Source organism: Trichoderma atroviride, chromosome 1 (genome assembly GCF_020647795.1).
Source record: "Trichoderma atroviride chromosome 1, complete sequence".
NCBI lineage: Eukaryota > Fungi > Ascomycota > Sordariomycetes > Hypocreales > Hypocreaceae > Trichoderma > Trichoderma atroviride.
This window is the reverse complement of record NC_089400.1, coordinates 3,578,353-3,595,414: the sequence shown is the minus strand read 5'-3', so window position 1 is coordinate 3,595,414 and position 17,062 is coordinate 3,578,353. Positions and strand designations below refer to the sequence as shown.

At 47.1% G+C, this 17,062-nt stretch overlaps 4 protein-coding genes across 4 annotated transcripts; 2 read left to right on the top strand and 2 right to left on the bottom strand.

The window, feature by feature from the left end:
* Window positions 1–354: 354 nt before the first annotated feature.
* TrAtP1_001279 (uncharacterized protein) lies at window positions 355–5,444 on the bottom strand (the record flags this gene model as incomplete). Its single annotated transcript, XM_066110920.1, has 5 exons — window positions 355–2,123; window positions 2,327–2,638; window positions 2,701–3,351; window positions 3,399–4,087; window positions 4,138–5,444. The coding sequence occupies 5 exons, from the start codon at window positions 5,442–5,444 to the stop codon at window positions 355–357; spliced, it is 4,728 nt and encodes a 1,575-aa protein (XP_065966993.1).
* A 3,097-nt stretch (window positions 5,445–8,541) lies between these two features.
* On the top strand, window positions 8,542–9,142 carry TrAtP1_001278 (uncharacterized protein). Its single transcript, XM_014086172.2, has 2 exons — window positions 8,542–8,876; window positions 8,941–9,142. The coding sequence occupies exon 1, from the start codon at window positions 8,610–8,612 to the stop codon at window positions 8,868–8,870; it is 261 nt and encodes an 86-aa protein (XP_013941647.1). The 5' UTR covers window positions 8,542–8,609; the 3' UTR covers window positions 8,871–8,876; window positions 8,941–9,142.
* A 221-nt stretch (window positions 9,143–9,363) lies between these two features.
* On the bottom strand, window positions 9,364–10,101 carry TrAtP1_001277 (uncharacterized protein). Its single transcript, XM_014086173.2, has 2 exons — window positions 9,999–10,101; window positions 9,364–9,945 (listed from the first exon to the last, which is right to left on the bottom strand). Exon 2 carries the CDS (start codon window positions 9,916–9,918, stop codon window positions 9,538–9,540), a length of 381 nt encoding a protein of 126 aa, XP_013941648.2. The 5' UTR covers window positions 9,919–9,945; window positions 9,999–10,101; the 3' UTR covers window positions 9,364–9,537.
* A 1,348-nt stretch (window positions 10,102–11,449) lies between these two features.
* Window positions 11,450–16,410, top strand: TrAtP1_001276 (uncharacterized protein; the record flags this gene model as incomplete). The annotated part of the gene is made up of 2 exons (XM_066110919.1): window positions 11,450–14,717; window positions 14,773–16,410. The coding sequence occupies 2 exons, from the start codon at window positions 11,450–11,452 to the stop codon at window positions 16,305–16,307; spliced, it is 4,803 nt and encodes a 1,600-aa protein (XP_065966992.1). The 3' UTR covers window positions 16,308–16,410.
* Window positions 16,411–17,062: the final 652 nt, after the last annotated feature.

The window sequence follows — 17,062 nt, the reverse complement described above, 5'->3', positions numbered from 1 at the left end:
TCCAGACTTCACAACTAGATATATAAGTTTACTTCTCTACGCTCATTTAGATAACTTAGATGGCCAGTTGTTAACACGAAATCAAGATTGCAACACGCTCTGCACTGCTTACTCTCTGGTGACATTTGTTTACTATTGCCTACATTGACCGAAGGTCTCCTAAAAGATTATACACAAGTGGTCTAGTTAACATTTGGACAATAGTTTGAATATAGATCTTTAATATCCAGCCTCTCTCCAAACAATAGATTTCGGTTTCCCAAGAATATCAAGCTCTTTGCATTGTTTTTGGTTTAACAATCACTAGATGAAAAGTCTCGCAAATCTTTCAATAGCATAAGCTCGCTCCAACTCTCAATCAAGTCTCCGTCGTTTATGGTGCAGCTCATCATGTCTCTCGCTTACTGAGCCTCTCCGCCGAACCGGGCCCAGCACATCATGGCTCTTATCAGGAGAGGCGACAACTCCCAACAGCAGCTTCGCGTAAGCAGCGGCCGTGGCAGCGGCGTATTCCTGCCACAGTTTGTTCTTGAAGGCGTCTGCGTAGTCGCAGATGCCTCGGATGACAAGGGATGGGAATATACTCATTATACCGGCGGCTTCCATCTCGAAGCATAAAACGCCGTGATCTTGTGCCCACTTGTTGCGGGTCTGGGAGTTTTTAATTACATGGTTCCCGGAGGCGATGAGGCCGTAGTGGATTTCTGGATTGTCTGTCGGCCGCTGACTTCTCTTTGTGACATGGTCGTCATGGTTGGCGCATTCTTCTCGGGTTTGGCAGTTTGGACATGCAGCTTTGAAGAGTTGGTCGTGTTCTTGCCCGGGGTGTTTGTATCTCGACCTCATAGACTCGGGGACTCGAGTTATTATTTCGTCGACATATGGCTGCAAAGGATAGGAGGGCAGATCCGGATCCGATCGTAAAGAGCTTATGGCAGTCATCAAGGACCGGGGCGGTGGTGGAAGCGACCCGGTCAACTCGAATACGTTGTTATCTTTTTCTTTGCCGCGATCGTAGTGAACCACTCCCGGATAACCAGCCGTCGGGAGGCTCACAACAACATCTCCAAGCCGAACATCGTTGTCTTCAGATGGGGCGCCGCCCCCTATTCCAACCAGCAAGCAAAACCTAATGTTTGGAAAGCTTCTCCTCATGTTTGAGGCTGAATCGGCCGCCGAGGTCGTTCCGTATTCTGGGAGACAAGAAGCAACAATCATGTGTTTCCCCATCTGCCCCAGCGCGTAGTGATTGCTGTCCCCGGATACACTTTCGAGGTTGTCGTGCTTTTTATCGAAAAGGGCTCGCACGGCTAGAAGCTCCTTGGGCAATGCGCAAAGTATTCCAACTGTGTATTCTTCCTGAGAGTGCGTTTCGCTGCTCGGTAAAGAGGTAGCCTGTAGCAAAGAGGTTTCAATTTGTCTTGGGGCCGGAGAGCCAAACGACCTTGGGGCGCTTGATTGAGTAACCCCTATTCTTGGCGAGTCTATATCAACTTCAATGCCGCTGTCTTTAAGAGAATCGACATCAGACACGTTTGGCGGCGGTAGTTTTCCCTCGCTTGGATGACCACTGTCCTCATAAATCCAAGAAAAGCTCGAATTATGTCCAAAGATTATGGCGCCAGGGCTTTCTAGTGGAATGTCAATCTTCCTAGGCAGCAAAAGCTTGGACATGGCCGAGGGAAGTAGTGATTGCACTGGGTCACTGTGGTCTTGTCCAAGTATTCCTTTGCACCGACACGTTCCAAACAGACTCGTCGATGTGTGCCATATAACCTCTTGGCTGACTCTTGCCTGCTTTTCATTATGAACATGGTTATCTTTTACCAGTTGGCTCATATCGGAAAGGCAGGCTGCGAGGTAATACTTTTGTTTTGGCATCTCAGCCCAGTACTCGCATATATTAGCGCCAGAAGACTTGATTATATCGCCGAACCCGCGCCCAAAGAGAGTAACTGCTTGTATAGCTCTTGTGAAATCAACCCAGCTCTTCCCGCGTGGTTCTATGGAAGCCACTCGTGGGTAGAGCGGATCGCGGCTCATTGCAAGATCGTTGAACTCCCAGCCTTCAAGGTATCGTCGTGGTTTATCGGCCATATTAACGCCACGCTCCCCGGCAATGTCTGCTTGATGATCGATGAGCTTCTCCATTATATTATAGAAATATTCAATTCTACTCTCTAGCAGCAGAAACCCGTCCTTCTCGCGGTACAGCTTAAGCGCCAAGTTTTGCGGGTTAATGAGCATATCAATAGCCGAGTCCGCCGTGAATGGCTTTGCCGATTCCTGAAAGCTGCTCTCCCTGAAGATGAAGGCAAAATTAAACTTATCTTTATTATTATATTATTATATGCCAATGATGCTCTTACTATATGCAGCAAGGCACTTGTACCGTTGACGAGCCAACCACGCTTCTCACTCTCGTCCCAAAGCAGCACATATTTGGTCGCAATCCATTGTAGCCTCGGAATATAGCCGCTGCGAGACACATGGACGGGCGTGTCTTTAGTTCCTAAGCTGAATGCAGGGCCACCAACCAGGCATCGCCCAGGAGATACGTAAGTGCCGACAAGACTGCAGCCTTCGTGAGGCGGAGGGAGCGCGGAATTCATAACAAAATAGTTTGCTTTTGCTGAACCTGCAGAGAGTAGACAGTAGACATTAGCAAAATCCTTTTTGATGTTGTGGAGAAAACTCTACCAGCGTAAAAAGCGGCATCTTCGCACCAACCGAGAACATGCCGGCATTGTTCCAGGTCGAGACTCTTGGCATATCCCAAGCTGGTTATGGTGTTATCGAGATAGGATATACGGTGCCCATCTTTATTGTAAAACATGTGCCAAAATATCATGTCTCCAGTTCTCTTTGTCGGAACTAAGAGAGTGGAAAAACCCTTGATAAACGTCATTCCTTTAAAGCAGTCTACTCGCTGAGTTCGAGCCAGACCCGCCATTATATTGAATGGGATCTCAGCCCCCGTTCCTTTGTCAACCCTTGCTGGAATTGGGTATCCTTTAACTACCATTGGATTCTTGAACAAGTTGTGCCAACATTTGCCGTTCAATCGGCTAAAACCTTGCTGGATTTCGTCCCTAAAACCTATCTTGAACTTGACATTATGATGGAGGATAGTCTTAACAGACGGTGCTAGCTTCGTACCAATAGCCGGAACGCTGATAAATGGACTGCAGCAAGCAAGCCCTTGATCATGTGGAGGTACTCGAAGCGCAGCGCCGAGCCAAGCAAGTTGTTCCCCAACTTCAACAAGGCAAGTCATAGGCCCGTTAGCCGTAACCATGACTTTTGATCCTTCAATCTTCGCTCCAAGTATTGTTCCGGTGGATGGGTCGCCTAGAAAATATCATTACCTATAATCAATCTCTGACTTGTGGACTTACTCGTGGGGTGCCTAGCCTTGCCATCTACCAAATCCTTCACCAGTTGCATGATAATCTCTCCGGATGACGGCCATGTTTGGTTAATATATTGCCCACATGTTGTTATAAATGAGTCTTGATAGGATCCAGTCACTGTGATTATTCTTTCTATTGTCTCGTTTGAATCAGTAGAATACTGTTGTTTCTCTAGAAAAGCCATGATATCCCAGTCGATTTCGAATTCGGCGTCGCAGGTTCTACTAGGTGTGTGGTAGCCAAATTGCAGCGATGACACTAGAGATTGTGTAATCAGATTATTGATTGTATCCATAAAACTTGGTCTTGCTGGAATCATAAGGAGTTCTTTTTTTAAACGACTGAGAAGCCACTGATAAGCCTCTGTCTTGGGAACAAGCTCATGGTAAGCGGTAAGCCACGAATCAGTAGCTCCTAGGGTCTTTGATGGATGTGTTTCGCCGTAATCGTCTTTTGGTGAGTCGATGTTGGCAGTTGCCAAATTGGCATCTTCATGCGGCGTATATGTCGATGAATTATAATTAACTGTCCCTGATTGAGTTTGACTAAGATCCAAATTACCCAGCCAAGCTCCAACAGTATCATTGCTCAATGTATTATCGGAGCTGGGGAAACTCTTTGCCTGAGGATCTCCTAGCTCGGACAATCTATCTTTAACAACTGTGGATATTTCACTACTTCATTAGACATGCTTGTACTGAACATCATGGCTTTAATGACTCACTCGCGATTCTCGAAAACAAAATGATGAATTCTGCGGTGCATTAGAGTTGGCGCTCTATGGCCAATTCTGAGCGCAAAAGCCTCGAGTAAGTTTGGAAGAATGACCGAGACTCTCTTGAGAGCGTCTTCACCAAAATCCAAGTCCTTAATCATTCTGACAAAAGAATTAGCCAATTCCGATATGTATATTTGGCGCTTATCGAGATTTATTTCTTCTAGCTTGTAGGCGGTCGTTGCTGGGAGCTGAGAACTGAAAGGTTTTGCAATAATTCTATCCACCCGAACATATTCAATCTTTTTCGGTTCTCTACTTTGAATGTATGACTTGAGTTGAGCGCTATACTTGTCCATAATTGTTTTAAGCGCGGGTAGTAAAGCTTCCCAACGGTGCACCTCTATTTGTATCTCAAAGTTGCTCGGTTGGGGATGAGACAAGCTCATAATCAGCTTGAAAAAATCTTCTGTCTCAGCCTTGACCTTGGAAACAGTTAGAGGCTTAAAATCGTCCAAAGTTTGGAGGATTTGACTCTTCTCCTCGGCGCTGAGTCTGTATGGGAAAGGTTCTGTATGGGACCATGTAAGAAGCCACTCGATTAGACGAATCACATCATGCTGAGTAAAATAACAGCTGTTTATATCGTCTCTCTTGATGCATGAGATGTAGAACCCGTCAGGTAGCATCGCGTCTGCAGCAACGGCGTCGAAGCTGACATCCAGAGTTGATCCAGATAGAAGCTTTCGAAATGCAACTATGCGCCGAGAGTCATGCAACTCTTCACGGGACCAATCCTTGGTCATCTCATCCAAGCCATCGTCGACTTTCAAAGTTAATTCGGCCATATTCGGTGTTTGGGACTCGGATTTCTCTTTCTTGTTGATGGTAGTAGAGATCTGAGCCAAGGGCCGTGTTACATTGCTGAGATTCCCGCTAGAACTGCGTTTGGGTGACCAAGTTGTCATATGCGCTCTCGCTCTGAATGGCGCCCTATACACCCGATCGTTATCCTCATCAGATTGATAGCCGTAAGGGTATGGTTCCTGCCGCCCACGCGGGAACCCACGGAAGATGCGAGACTGAACCGGCACTGAGTCATCGTCGGGCGAGGAACTTGGATTATCACCGGCTGGGCCAGGAGAGCTTGCTTTGTTAACTTCAGTAGCAGGCTGTTCGGGAGATTTTGGAAATCTTGAAGACCTTGGAACTGGCGACTCCATTGGCAATGATGATGGAAGAAGAGGAAGACTGGGGACTATTGGTTCGGGAGAAAAGCTCTGGTCCCTTTCTGCATCATGTTGGGACGAATCCATTTCCAAGATGTTGTATGTTTGATAAGATGACTTGATGAAGTCTAAATTATAATTTCATCGATATTTACACAGCATGAATTAAAGTAAGAGGCATATTTAGGATGTACAATATTATTGAAGGGGTAATGTTTCCAACTCTTTGTACTTAGGCAGCTGTTGTTGGTTATTATAGCCGCGGAACATTATTTACCCGGTATCAGAGCCTTCAGCTCTTTAATAAGTACCTATTGTACGGTTGAATTATTTCTCTAGATGCGTCAGCTAAGCATCTTTCTGACGTCTTTTTCACTTCGCCGTACAGAATTCAACGAGCCTCTTTGCAATGGCGTTTCGGCGCTTTGATTGCCCGTTATGGACTTGCAGCATAAGGTAATATTTAGTCGGCTCTTTTTAGAAGTCAGGACCCAGGACAGGCAGCATCTCGTAACAGAAATGGGCCTATGGAAGAAAACGTTAGCGTCTATAGGGGGAACTTCAGTTGGAACTATCAAGCTAAAAATGTCCAAATCGTAATGAGGAACCGAGACTGCATTAAAAATTCTACTCTTTACCTACTTCTCAGACATGAACAGTAAACTTCGACGCCTGGAGAATGCCTACCAACGTTCCTGCCATTTGGGTACGCTCCGCTGTCCTATTTGAGCGGCCCGTTCCGTGACCCACACTTTGCCGTCGACAGTCAAATTGTAGAGCGAAACTTGACCTAAACAACATTGGTTCTCTATGATGGAGAAATAATAAAATACGCTATTGATGAATGCTATACTTGACCCTCCACATTGTCATTTGGCAAAGAAGGAAACCATGTCGACACACAGCTGTAGAATGTTATCACCGCCACCAAAAATAGGGAGAGAGAAGAAAGAGAAAGAAAGTCTTCAATTTTGCGAAATAACGAAATAAGTGTGCTATTTTGGTCTGTTCATCATGTTCTTGCCCATGCGACAATCTCTGATGAAATAAAAGCAGTCTACAATGTCGGATTTTGATTGAGCCTTTGCATACCAATGAACTTCGCTCAGATTTGGTAGTTTGATCAAACTCTGGTAAAATATCTGCTTATTGTTTAAACTATAAAGTGTCATTCAATCTGCGCAATCATAAAAGCTATTTCAAGGGTATGAATGAACCTATACTGAGGAATACCATGTGCTCAGGTCAAGATAGCAATTCAGGCAACAATTTAACTGATTTGATGTCAGTGGTATGTAACAGGCTGCAGCAACAGTGGTGAAAACGGCGCATATTGCAGGATTTTTTTGATGGCGAGTGTTGAACCTGACTGTGAAAGTGATTATATTGCAACAACTAGATGAACTCTTCTAGTAATGATCGCTCCAACAATTCATTCACTTAACCACTCCACAGGTATTTCAGTCTATGTAGTCATACCAAAGAGGAGACGCAATGTGTCTTTCTCATCAATTAACATGCCGCGACATTGAACTCCTAGAAAGCGGGGTAATCTTCATAATCATCCGAGATTGTAATTGTGTTATATGGATATGTATTATGCCTCTCTTCGTACGAGCATGGGGCAAACTTCTCAGCGTGTTGCACCCGAGTAATTGATCGATACAGTTTCAGAGGACGCATGATTTTGCCCTATTTCTGTAGGCTAGAACGCCACAATGTCTTACTTGAAGCATGGTAGTACTTGTAGTATTCCGAAATTCGTATTCAGTGAACCTTGAAAAATATGGTTGTATCCCGAGCCGTCATGTTGCTCCGGTTGGTCGCTTCGCCGATAGCAGGGAATACTGTTGGCTCGGCCCCTCGCCTGGTCCATCCCTGGTTGTCTCCGCATGAGCTGTTTCTTCTTGATCGTCCCTGATCGTCCCTGATCGTCCCCACCACTACCATCTGGAAGGCTGTGTCCGGCATACTCCGTCTTGGCGTGACGTCTAATAACTGTGTGTGTTAAGATATATTTGCGTGCAATTGTATCATATTCGTAGCTGCTTGTCTAACTATACACTCGTGAGACATTACCGGTGGCGATTGTCTTGTTAGTTTCCATTACCGCTGGATGCCACGTCACGTCTCCCCCCGCAGCGCTACTTTTGAGACAAAAGCTGAGATGCAGGGCAAGGTTTTGACAGGCTAGCCGGTGAGACACGGCAGGGACAGATTGCTGTGACACAAGAGTTAATCCTAGTGGTGCTACTGCTGCGCTATTGCGAGTCATACATGCTAGTGCTGCTACTCTGTAGTGCTGATGTAGTAATTCTGAGCCGTCATCCGCGCTATCTCGTCTGCCGCAAATTGGCATCCACAATCCTTGTCTTTTACTGGAGAATTCTCATCTGCTATTTTTTAGGTGCAGATGCAAGTTTTCTCAACAACAAACGGAACGGATGCAACCCTGGTGCTACCTTCAGCCAGCCACGACTCTCAGCCAGCCACGAGCGAGAATCAAATCCATGTTGGTATATGATCATCACGCTCTTCAGTTCTCTGGTGGCTGGTATATTCGCCAGGAAATGTAAGACACGGGAAATGTGACCGTAAACATGACAAATGCTTGCATCACAATGTCTGACTGTCGTTGTGAAAAGTCAAGCAACTAGTACAGACAAGCAAGCAAAAGGAATACGGTAACGAAAATAATGAAGCTTTTTTCTTTCGAGATGTTGCGCATGTGATATATTTCGTTTCCACAGGTGAAAATTATGCAAATGATTATCTAGTAATATATCAATATGTGTTAGTTTACAGATGTTGATTATACTTTTGCTCAAGCTTTGAACACATGGTAATGTTCACTTACCTAACAATTATGTGTTCGAAACTATTTCCCTTTCTATTTTCTTGTTCTAGCGTTATTTGTGCCTCTGAACGATATACATTGACTGTTTTATGTAAATCGTTTAGGTAGCTGCCAAGGTTTCACTGCCAACATTTGACGTCTAACCCTAGGCATGCAGCCGTGATGTAATATGTGATATCACATGGAATGTTTATGAATAGGCAAGGTCATTCCCGCCACTTGCTTGTCTTAGAGCCATATTGGCCTTTCCGCATACGTAGAGATATGTCAAGCCAGAGGAGTATATAAGCTCCCAAATGCTTTACATCTTGCAGTCATCAAAAAAGTTCATCTCCAATCCAACATCTTTGCCACTTAACTGACACTACACTGTTTACCCAAATTATTACGCCATCATGAAGTTCTTGTTTGTTCTTCTTCTCACTGCATCTACCGCGTATGGCTGCGGAGACAACGCATACAGATGCAAACACCCTGACAAGTCAGTCAATGATATGTGGAAGGTGACGCACAGAATCTGCGATGAATTGAAAGAAGATGACTGTTATTGTTCCCACTGGGCTGAATACTATTGTGATCCCTCGGGCGATAACATCAACGAGTTCAAGCGCAGATGCAATAATGAGGGCGAGAACTGGTACTGGTCTGAATGTTAAAGCAAGGTACGGTCAACATTGACATTTGCAGTGCATATTACAATATTGGATATTGACATTTTGCTCTTAGAGTCTTGAGAACGAGATTGTGTGAGTGTTTGGTGGCGCTGCTATCAATGGACGGGCACATGGTTTTGATGCCTCATTTTTGGGGGCTTCACTACACTCCTGGTCTTAAGTTGGATGTGTGAACGAAGGGGATCTTAGCAGAGATGTATATAGATTTAGGATTCCTGTCCGTTTGATCAAATCAATATACAATCGATTCTGCTAATCTCGCCAATTGGCTCTCTCAACACTGATACATGACGATTTACAGTCATCATTGCATTGTATTCAGCTTTTGTAGTCTTTAATACTCAAACTAATTGCATCTCTAGATCATTCCAAACATACACGCTACAATGCTACTCTCTTAGCCACCATACATACCATCATTACCTTGCCACTCTTCGGCCATCTAACGTCAGCGGCTTGGAGTCATTTCAGAAACTTTGAGAGGTGTATGATTCGTTTTGTATGAGAGCAGGAGTTTTTATGAACATATTGGCCTCAATCCAGAGACTTGTATTCAGCTAGTTAGGCTCACCTTCTGCAAGGCTCGCATAAACTAACACGGGGTGCACCCAAAACTACCAAATACAGCAGAGAACTTTGCATACACCCTTCACAACTCTTGTTTATCGTCCGATCCCCACTTGCAAAAATTGATATGCAGCAAAGTCCCGTACGCCGACCAGCCGCCCCCATCCCAGCCATTATAGCAGCTATCAACTATTTCCGCATAGGCCGACTTGCAAGCTGCCTTGGAGGAGAACGATCCTATCATTCCGATGTTTGCGGTGTGTCCGCTGCTGTCTGCAAAATTCGACCAAGAGCCGGATACGTCTTCCCAGTGAGCGGCACAAAAGTCATCCCCGTGCTGAGTTATCTCGCTCTTGCTGACGCAATCCACCTTGTGTGCTCCTTTGTTGTGGTTGGAGCACTGACCGGCCATGGCGCTTGAAGCAAACGTAAGGACAGCAGCGACTTTCAGAAGGACCTTCATGGTTCGTAGAAACGAGGGGAAAAAAGACTAAAGAACAGGTTATTACGGCTCTATAACACTCTCGGTAGTGGTGTCAGTACCTATTGGTTGAGTATGAGAAGAGATGGCTATGGCTGCCTTGGTTAGATTCTAGACGATGGTGTGAGGTTCAGGGGCATAGTACCAACTTTTATATCAGAATTGAGATGCTATTAGCACACGAAATGCGTCATTACGTGGGTCAAGACATGCCGGCATACGATAGATGAATCATTGGGGAAGAGTGACCCACACAGATTCAGACAACGAGGGGATTTTCGGGTGATTCTTGGCGTGGCAATGGCTTGGACGGGAGCGTCTGAGACACTTGCAAGGATCACAACTTGGTTTGTTTGTGCCAGGGTGCTTGCATATGAGCTGAATACAGGGATGCTATATGCATTAGCAATTGGTGTTGCCAACAAGACCTATTTTTCAAGCCTATTGGAGATGCAAAGATGTGACGTTGGTTATAGAGTTGATAGTCACTATTCAGCATGGCGAATATACGGCTACATGCAGTATTATGCCAATTGGGTGCCGATAACAGAGCTCTAGCCGCTAAAATTATGCAAAACAGAGCAAGTATAATAGATATACATAACATATACATAGGTAGTTGGAAACTACTGTAACTGGAATCTCGATCAATGATCTATGCAGCGGAAATGCTAGTACACTATTACGTGGATTTGAGAAATATATGGCTGGTGATTGCCGTGTGAATTCGCCAGTCGTGCCGTAAAGTGTGGTAAACATTGGCTAAAAGCAATTAGGGGTAGTACTATTTGTTGTATGACATAGTTTGCATACCGTGAAAGCCACAAAGCGGCACATAAACGGTGACTCTAAGACACTCAGTACGCCATGCATGTACGCGATCAAGACAACCCCTCACCGCGGGCTACCAATGCCTCGGCGATGACAGCGGCCGATCAAACTTGGAGACGCTTTGCCACTGACTCTGTGTGATGGAGGATGAAGTCTATCATGCGCCAGTTCATGAAACTCAGCCCAGATGGTTTTCGCTCATCCCGTTGTGGCGGCTGCACGCTGCTCCGTCGCATTGATGGGACACTGACAAAGCCTGGTGTAATAGGCGATAGACGGTGTTGCCCACCACAAAGGAACCTGGCTGGCATCGGGCCTCGCCTATGCGCTGTCAATTCTCGCGATACTACGGCCTCACATCACATCATTGTGTCGTCAATGGGATTCCAAACCCCGCAGTGTGAGACGATTGCAACAAACTTGCTGTCTATCCGCAGCTGGATCGGAAAACTTTGAGGATGCCGATGGGGTGTGATCAGAGTGGCCTGATGGGAGACCTTGGAAGCCATCGTGGTGATGTGCCAGATCAGAATTTGACAGAAAAACCTATATCAAGGAAGACCACGGCATTGTGGCGGCGAAGATCATGGGCATCTTCTCAGTATAAACTAAATTTACACAATTGCTCGCCATCTTCGTTGCAGTCTACATAGTACTATTGCTGTCACTTTACCTCTCAGTCATGGCCGGCAAAGATACGCTGTATTCTCAGGGGTTCAATTTCGGTAGTTTTGTCCAAGATGGTGTTGACCCTCGCACCGGGCAATTCACGTCCTCCATCACGTTGTATGAGACTCCGGCCGAGATCCGCAACTGCATCTCGTTCAAGCTGGTCCTGAAGTTTAGTCCTTCCAACGCAGAAGATATCGGCTTCGGCAAGGGGTGGTCACTCAACCTTTCCCAATATCATCATTCCAGTCCTCGCAGTCTCGCCCTCTCTACGGGCGAGCACTATCAGGTCGTGGTGGATGGCGGCGATCTCAGCGTCGTAGATCTGAAGCTTCAAAAGTTCACGTTCAAGAAAAAGGGGTCTGACTTCCAGATCGCCCACAAAGACGGCCGGGTCGAAATTCTGTCTAACCATGACAACACCTGGAATTACAGCGTCCCCACGAGACTTTATGCACCGAATGGTCGTCTGCTGGAGCTGAAGTGGACTGCCGTCAAAGGGCAGCCGAGACTGAGGGAGATACTGGAGGACTCGGAACAGCTTTTGGTGATTAACTACGGTGATCCAAACGTTGAGATAGTGCGTGCCCCAAGGTCCGCCGAGCCTGTAACGTTTACAGCCTTGATGAAGAGCGGCAAACTGGCGGAATTTTGGCTACCGTTAAAAGACAAGCCCAGACCCAAGTGGGTGTTTGCTTACGAAACTTATGGCAAAAACACCTGTCTTTCCACCATCACAAGCCCCATTGGCCTTGTTGAGACGGTGAGATACAAGCCGGATGGCCATAAACTGCCAAAGGGAGGGCCCTCAGAGGCCGTTCCGTACGTCATCCAACACATATCAGAGCCCGGTAACCAACAACCCGCGATCCGGACGCTCTATAGCTATTCAACTACCAACTTCCTGGGCTACGGTGGTGTAGACAGCTGGAAGAGTGGGCAAGATAACTTGTACCGTGTAAGAGACGGTTACACATACAATGCCACAGTCTCCGCTGATGGCGGCCAAGAGACTACATATACCTACAACAAATTCCATCTACTCATCAAGTCGCAGCAAGTGAAGAGCGGAAAGCAAATCACACAATCCATTACCTACCACGCAAAAGAAAATGTAGCTTTTGAGCATCAACTCCCTCAATTTCAGCTGCCAAAGACTGTTGTGACAAACTACCGCGATCTCTCAGACCGAACCCTGTCTCGGGATGAGCAGACTCAACATGATTTTGACAAATGGGGAAACCCTACCATGGATATCCAGACAAACGGCGTCCGAACGGATCGTGTCTACTACCCACCCAGCGGTGAATCTGGTAGCTGTCCAGCTGATCCACATCTCTTCCAACGACATCTCAAAGAGCAGACTGTTACGCCGGCCAGAAAGCCTGATCCGGCTCCAGTGCGAAGCACTCGTCACACATATGACGAGATGCCCACAACATCGGGAGCACCGGTATCCTCATTTGTCGTTATTCAAAAGTCTACCATTTCTCAAGACAACAAGGCCATCAGCAGCATCGAACGAGATTATGTTTCTAAGCCTGGAGAGAGGGACCATGGTCGTCTCCGGCAGAAGACAACGACCATGATGGTATCTGAGAATCGGGTAACGGTGCAGAACTGGACCTACCGATACACGGCGGATAAGACGCTCGCTATAACCGTGAAAGAACAGGGCTTTGACGGCTGTCAGATGGAGGAGGAAAGGAGCTACTCTTTGGATCATGGGCTGGCAGTGACCCAAGTCGACCAAGCAGGGACCCAAACCAACTTTACATATGACGGGATTGGCCGCATAATACGCACAACTGTCTCTCCAAATACCTCTCACGAGGCAACACAGACAATCGATTACACCACGTCATCCAGCACAGCAGGATACACCAAGACGGTGACGGATGTGAAGAAGGTGAAGACCCGACACATCTTTGACGGCTTACAAAGGCTCTGCCAAATCGAGAAGCAAGATGATGACGGCGATTGGGATACAAGCGGCACCTACACAGGCACTTTTCGCCCGGTGCAGCAAAAGAGTTACGATACTCTCGGCCAGTGCAATCAGATGGTCAAGATCGATTGGATGAGAGCTCCAGATGGGCCCAAGAAGCAGTCCACCACTTATCGCTACGAATATGACGGCTGGGGACAAGCATGCAAGGTAGCTGAGAGCGACGGCGTTGTCACTTTGGTTGCCATAGATCCCATTTCTCAGACGCAAACAGAGGGTGTCGAGGGCTTGGGCAAGAAGAGAACCCGCGTCGAGCCTGGAGACGTCATCGTTCAGGCATCATTGCTCGAGAAAGATGATACACTCTATACCAGCGTCGATTATGCCAATGACGGCCTAGGTCGGAGAGTACAGGAGAAGAATGGCAAGGGCCAAGTTACGCAGTTCTCTTATGATTGGTTCGACCGTGTAAGCAAAACAACTTGGCCCGATAACAGCATTGCAAGGACGCAATACGCGGACCACAGCGCAGACCCTCTTCCTATATCGATCCATGTTCAGGATGATATCGCGGGCAAGCAGTCCTATGACGGATTGGGCCGCGCGAAGACAAAAGATACTGGAGGACGCACCACTAGCTATTCATATAAAGGAAGCTCTCCGAAACCTTTCAGCATAACGATGCCGGAGAAAACCGAGGCCACCCTGACCTACGATGATGCTTTAGGCTATGCTCTCAAGGACTTAACTATGCCCTACGACCAGCAAACTTTTGATTATAACAAGAAGACAGGTGAACTGATACAAAGCCAAAACTCATATTGCACTGAGAACCTGAAATATCTGCCATCAGGCCTGCTGGAGACTGAAGACATTCGCCTCGGGCAGGGAAAAGTTCTGTCAACACTGCATACCTATTCCATGAACGGCAGACTTCAAAAGTACTCCAACGCACACAGCCAAACACAAGAACTCAAGTACGATGAACACGGCCGGCTCAAACAGCTATTGCAAGGTCCGCTCACAGTGACACTCGACTACGACAAGGCAAGTCGGCCATGGAAAAGCAGCGTCCATGACAGCCAAAAGGGGTCGAGCCTTGCAACGGAAAGTGTCTTTGATGACTTTAGTCGTGAGCGCGAGCGCACTCTGATCCAAGATTCAAAGCCCCTGTACAAGTTGATCCAGGATTATGATGAACTAGACAAGCTAAAGACTCGCGAACTGAGGGACGGTGATGGCAGCTCGTTGCGGCAAGAGACTTTTGACTATGATAACATGGGCCGACTTTTCGACTACCAGTGCAAAGGCAGCCAGCTTCCTGTTGATGAACGTGGGCGTCAGCTACGGCATCAAACCTATAGCTTTACAACTACAGGGGGGAATAGCAAAGGTCGCTTCAGAATACCAAGATGGCAGTCAAAATATTGCCGTCTACACGTACAGCGATAGTGACCCTGACCAACTCATCCACATCACAAACACTCACGCCGGTGAGCTTGGAGAAATCACTCTCGAGTACGATGCCAATGGCTGCTTAACTCGAGACGAGCAAGGCCGAATACTAGAATACAACTCCATGGGTAGCCTCACGGCGGTCAAGAGCTCTGATGGATCGACAGTTCTCAGTCGGTACCGGTACGATGCCCGCGCCAGATTAGTCTGCCAGGAGGTGCCCGGCAAGCCAGATTACCATCTATATTACCGAGGCAGTAGCCTCATTGCTGCCACCAGCGGTGATGCTCAGCTCAGTTATGTATCTGACGGAGTCTCCTATTGGGGTCAGATCCTCCAAGAGAATGGACAAACGGCAACTTCACTGTGGGCTTCCGATGCTCATCAGTCGACCATTGCAATGCTGGACACGAATCAATCCAGCCAGGTTCACACCCAGTGGTATACGCCTTACGGCTTCAGCAAGGCCGGGTCTGCCATCGCTTGGAACGGTCAGTGGAGAGATCCAGTCACAGGCTGGTATCATCTTGGCAACGGATACCGCGTTTATAACCCGGTGCTGATGCGCTTCCACACCCCTGATACCTGGAGCCCCTTTACTTCTGGAGAGATCAACCCCTACGCCTACTGCCTTTGCGATCCCATCAACCGGGTGGACCCCACTGGTCACTCGAGCGATGCTGCTGGAGATTCCAAAAAGAGAAGCATAGCCCAGCTGATTGTTGGCCTAGTCGTTAGCATCTTAGTAGCCATCTTCACAGAGGGCGCATCTCTGGCGGTAGAGGCTGGAATTCTCGTGGGCACCGGCATCGCCTCTGACCTGGCAACCGGCCTCATATACGACGCTGCTTCAGGAAAGGGGCCGACTTGGGAGAGCGTAGGAGACGATGCTCTGTCCAGCACCATTGGCAACATCGTCGGGTTCGGCGTAGCCAAGGGGGCAGGGAAGCTCTTCAAGTCGATTGGAGAGACGATCGACCAGCTCCTGGAGGGCGCTGCAAAGATACGGCACGCCGGCGGAGCGAGAACTCTTCCTGTGGATGACTTGGACTTTAATCAACTAAAAAGCGAAAAGAAGTGGCTGTCTATTGAAAGAAGGGGGGAAAACTTGACTGAGAAGGGCAGGGCCGTACGGAGAGCCCGAATAGAAGCCATCGACAGACGACTAAGCAGCCTCTCAGAGCAGCCGGAATGGCAATGGGTGGATTCGAGACTGAAAGAAAGTGACATAAATTTGACTTTGGCCGACAAAACAGCCTGGAAGAAGTATCATAATTTCCGAAGGTTGATTACAGAGGACAGGCTTCATCCGAAGATTGCCGCCGAACACCTTGGCGGGTCGGATTATGAGCCGATTACCCCAAAGCCGACGCACACTATCAGGCTGTCACAAGGTCATCGGCTCTATTTTCTTTTGGATCAACAGAATCGTGTAGTAACCATAGATCAGATTGGAAAGCATCGATAGATGGAGCTTTCCATTCGTTCATACCCAGATCTTATTTAGTTGAGGAAGCGCATGCTCTGGTGGCTCAGAATGATAATGATCGACTGCCCACAAGAGAAAGACTACTTTTTTTAAAATGTATTTTCTCGTATTTGGCTGGAGGGCTATTGAATGTGCCAACGTAGAGTTCACGTAAAGATGCTCGACATTGCTATGGCAATAGGTAATAAAATCTTCACTATGTGGCCCTCTAAAATTGGTCGCCAAAGTAGCTTTAGAGCATAAACACAAACTAGTTTTACATTTTAAGCCGACTATTTCTTTTAATAGGAAAATTCACGCTATTAGTGCATGAAGATATCTAAGAGTCTAGGACCCTACAAACAATTGTACGATGGGCAGAGCACGGCTGGATGGCACAAGAACAAGACGACACGTCCTTGCACCAAGAGCCAACTGATGTAAGCCTTGAAGACATCACTCAACCTGAAGCGCGGACATGCCGACAGTGCGGAGCCGAATTCCCCTCTAATAACACCTTATACACTCAGTTGGAAGCCGACCACGGCATTGTGGGGAGACAAAATGAAAGCGTAAACGCATGTAAAGGTGGTAATCTTCCCGTCAGAGAGGCCACCAAGGCCCTTTGGATCAGCTTTGTCAGGGTTGAAGAATCCAATTATAATCAACATTGGAAGACTGTGTCCTGCCTGTCAATATATGCCAACACACTCTTAAAATCTAGCCACAAAGATAAACGGCTGATGACGGGTTCA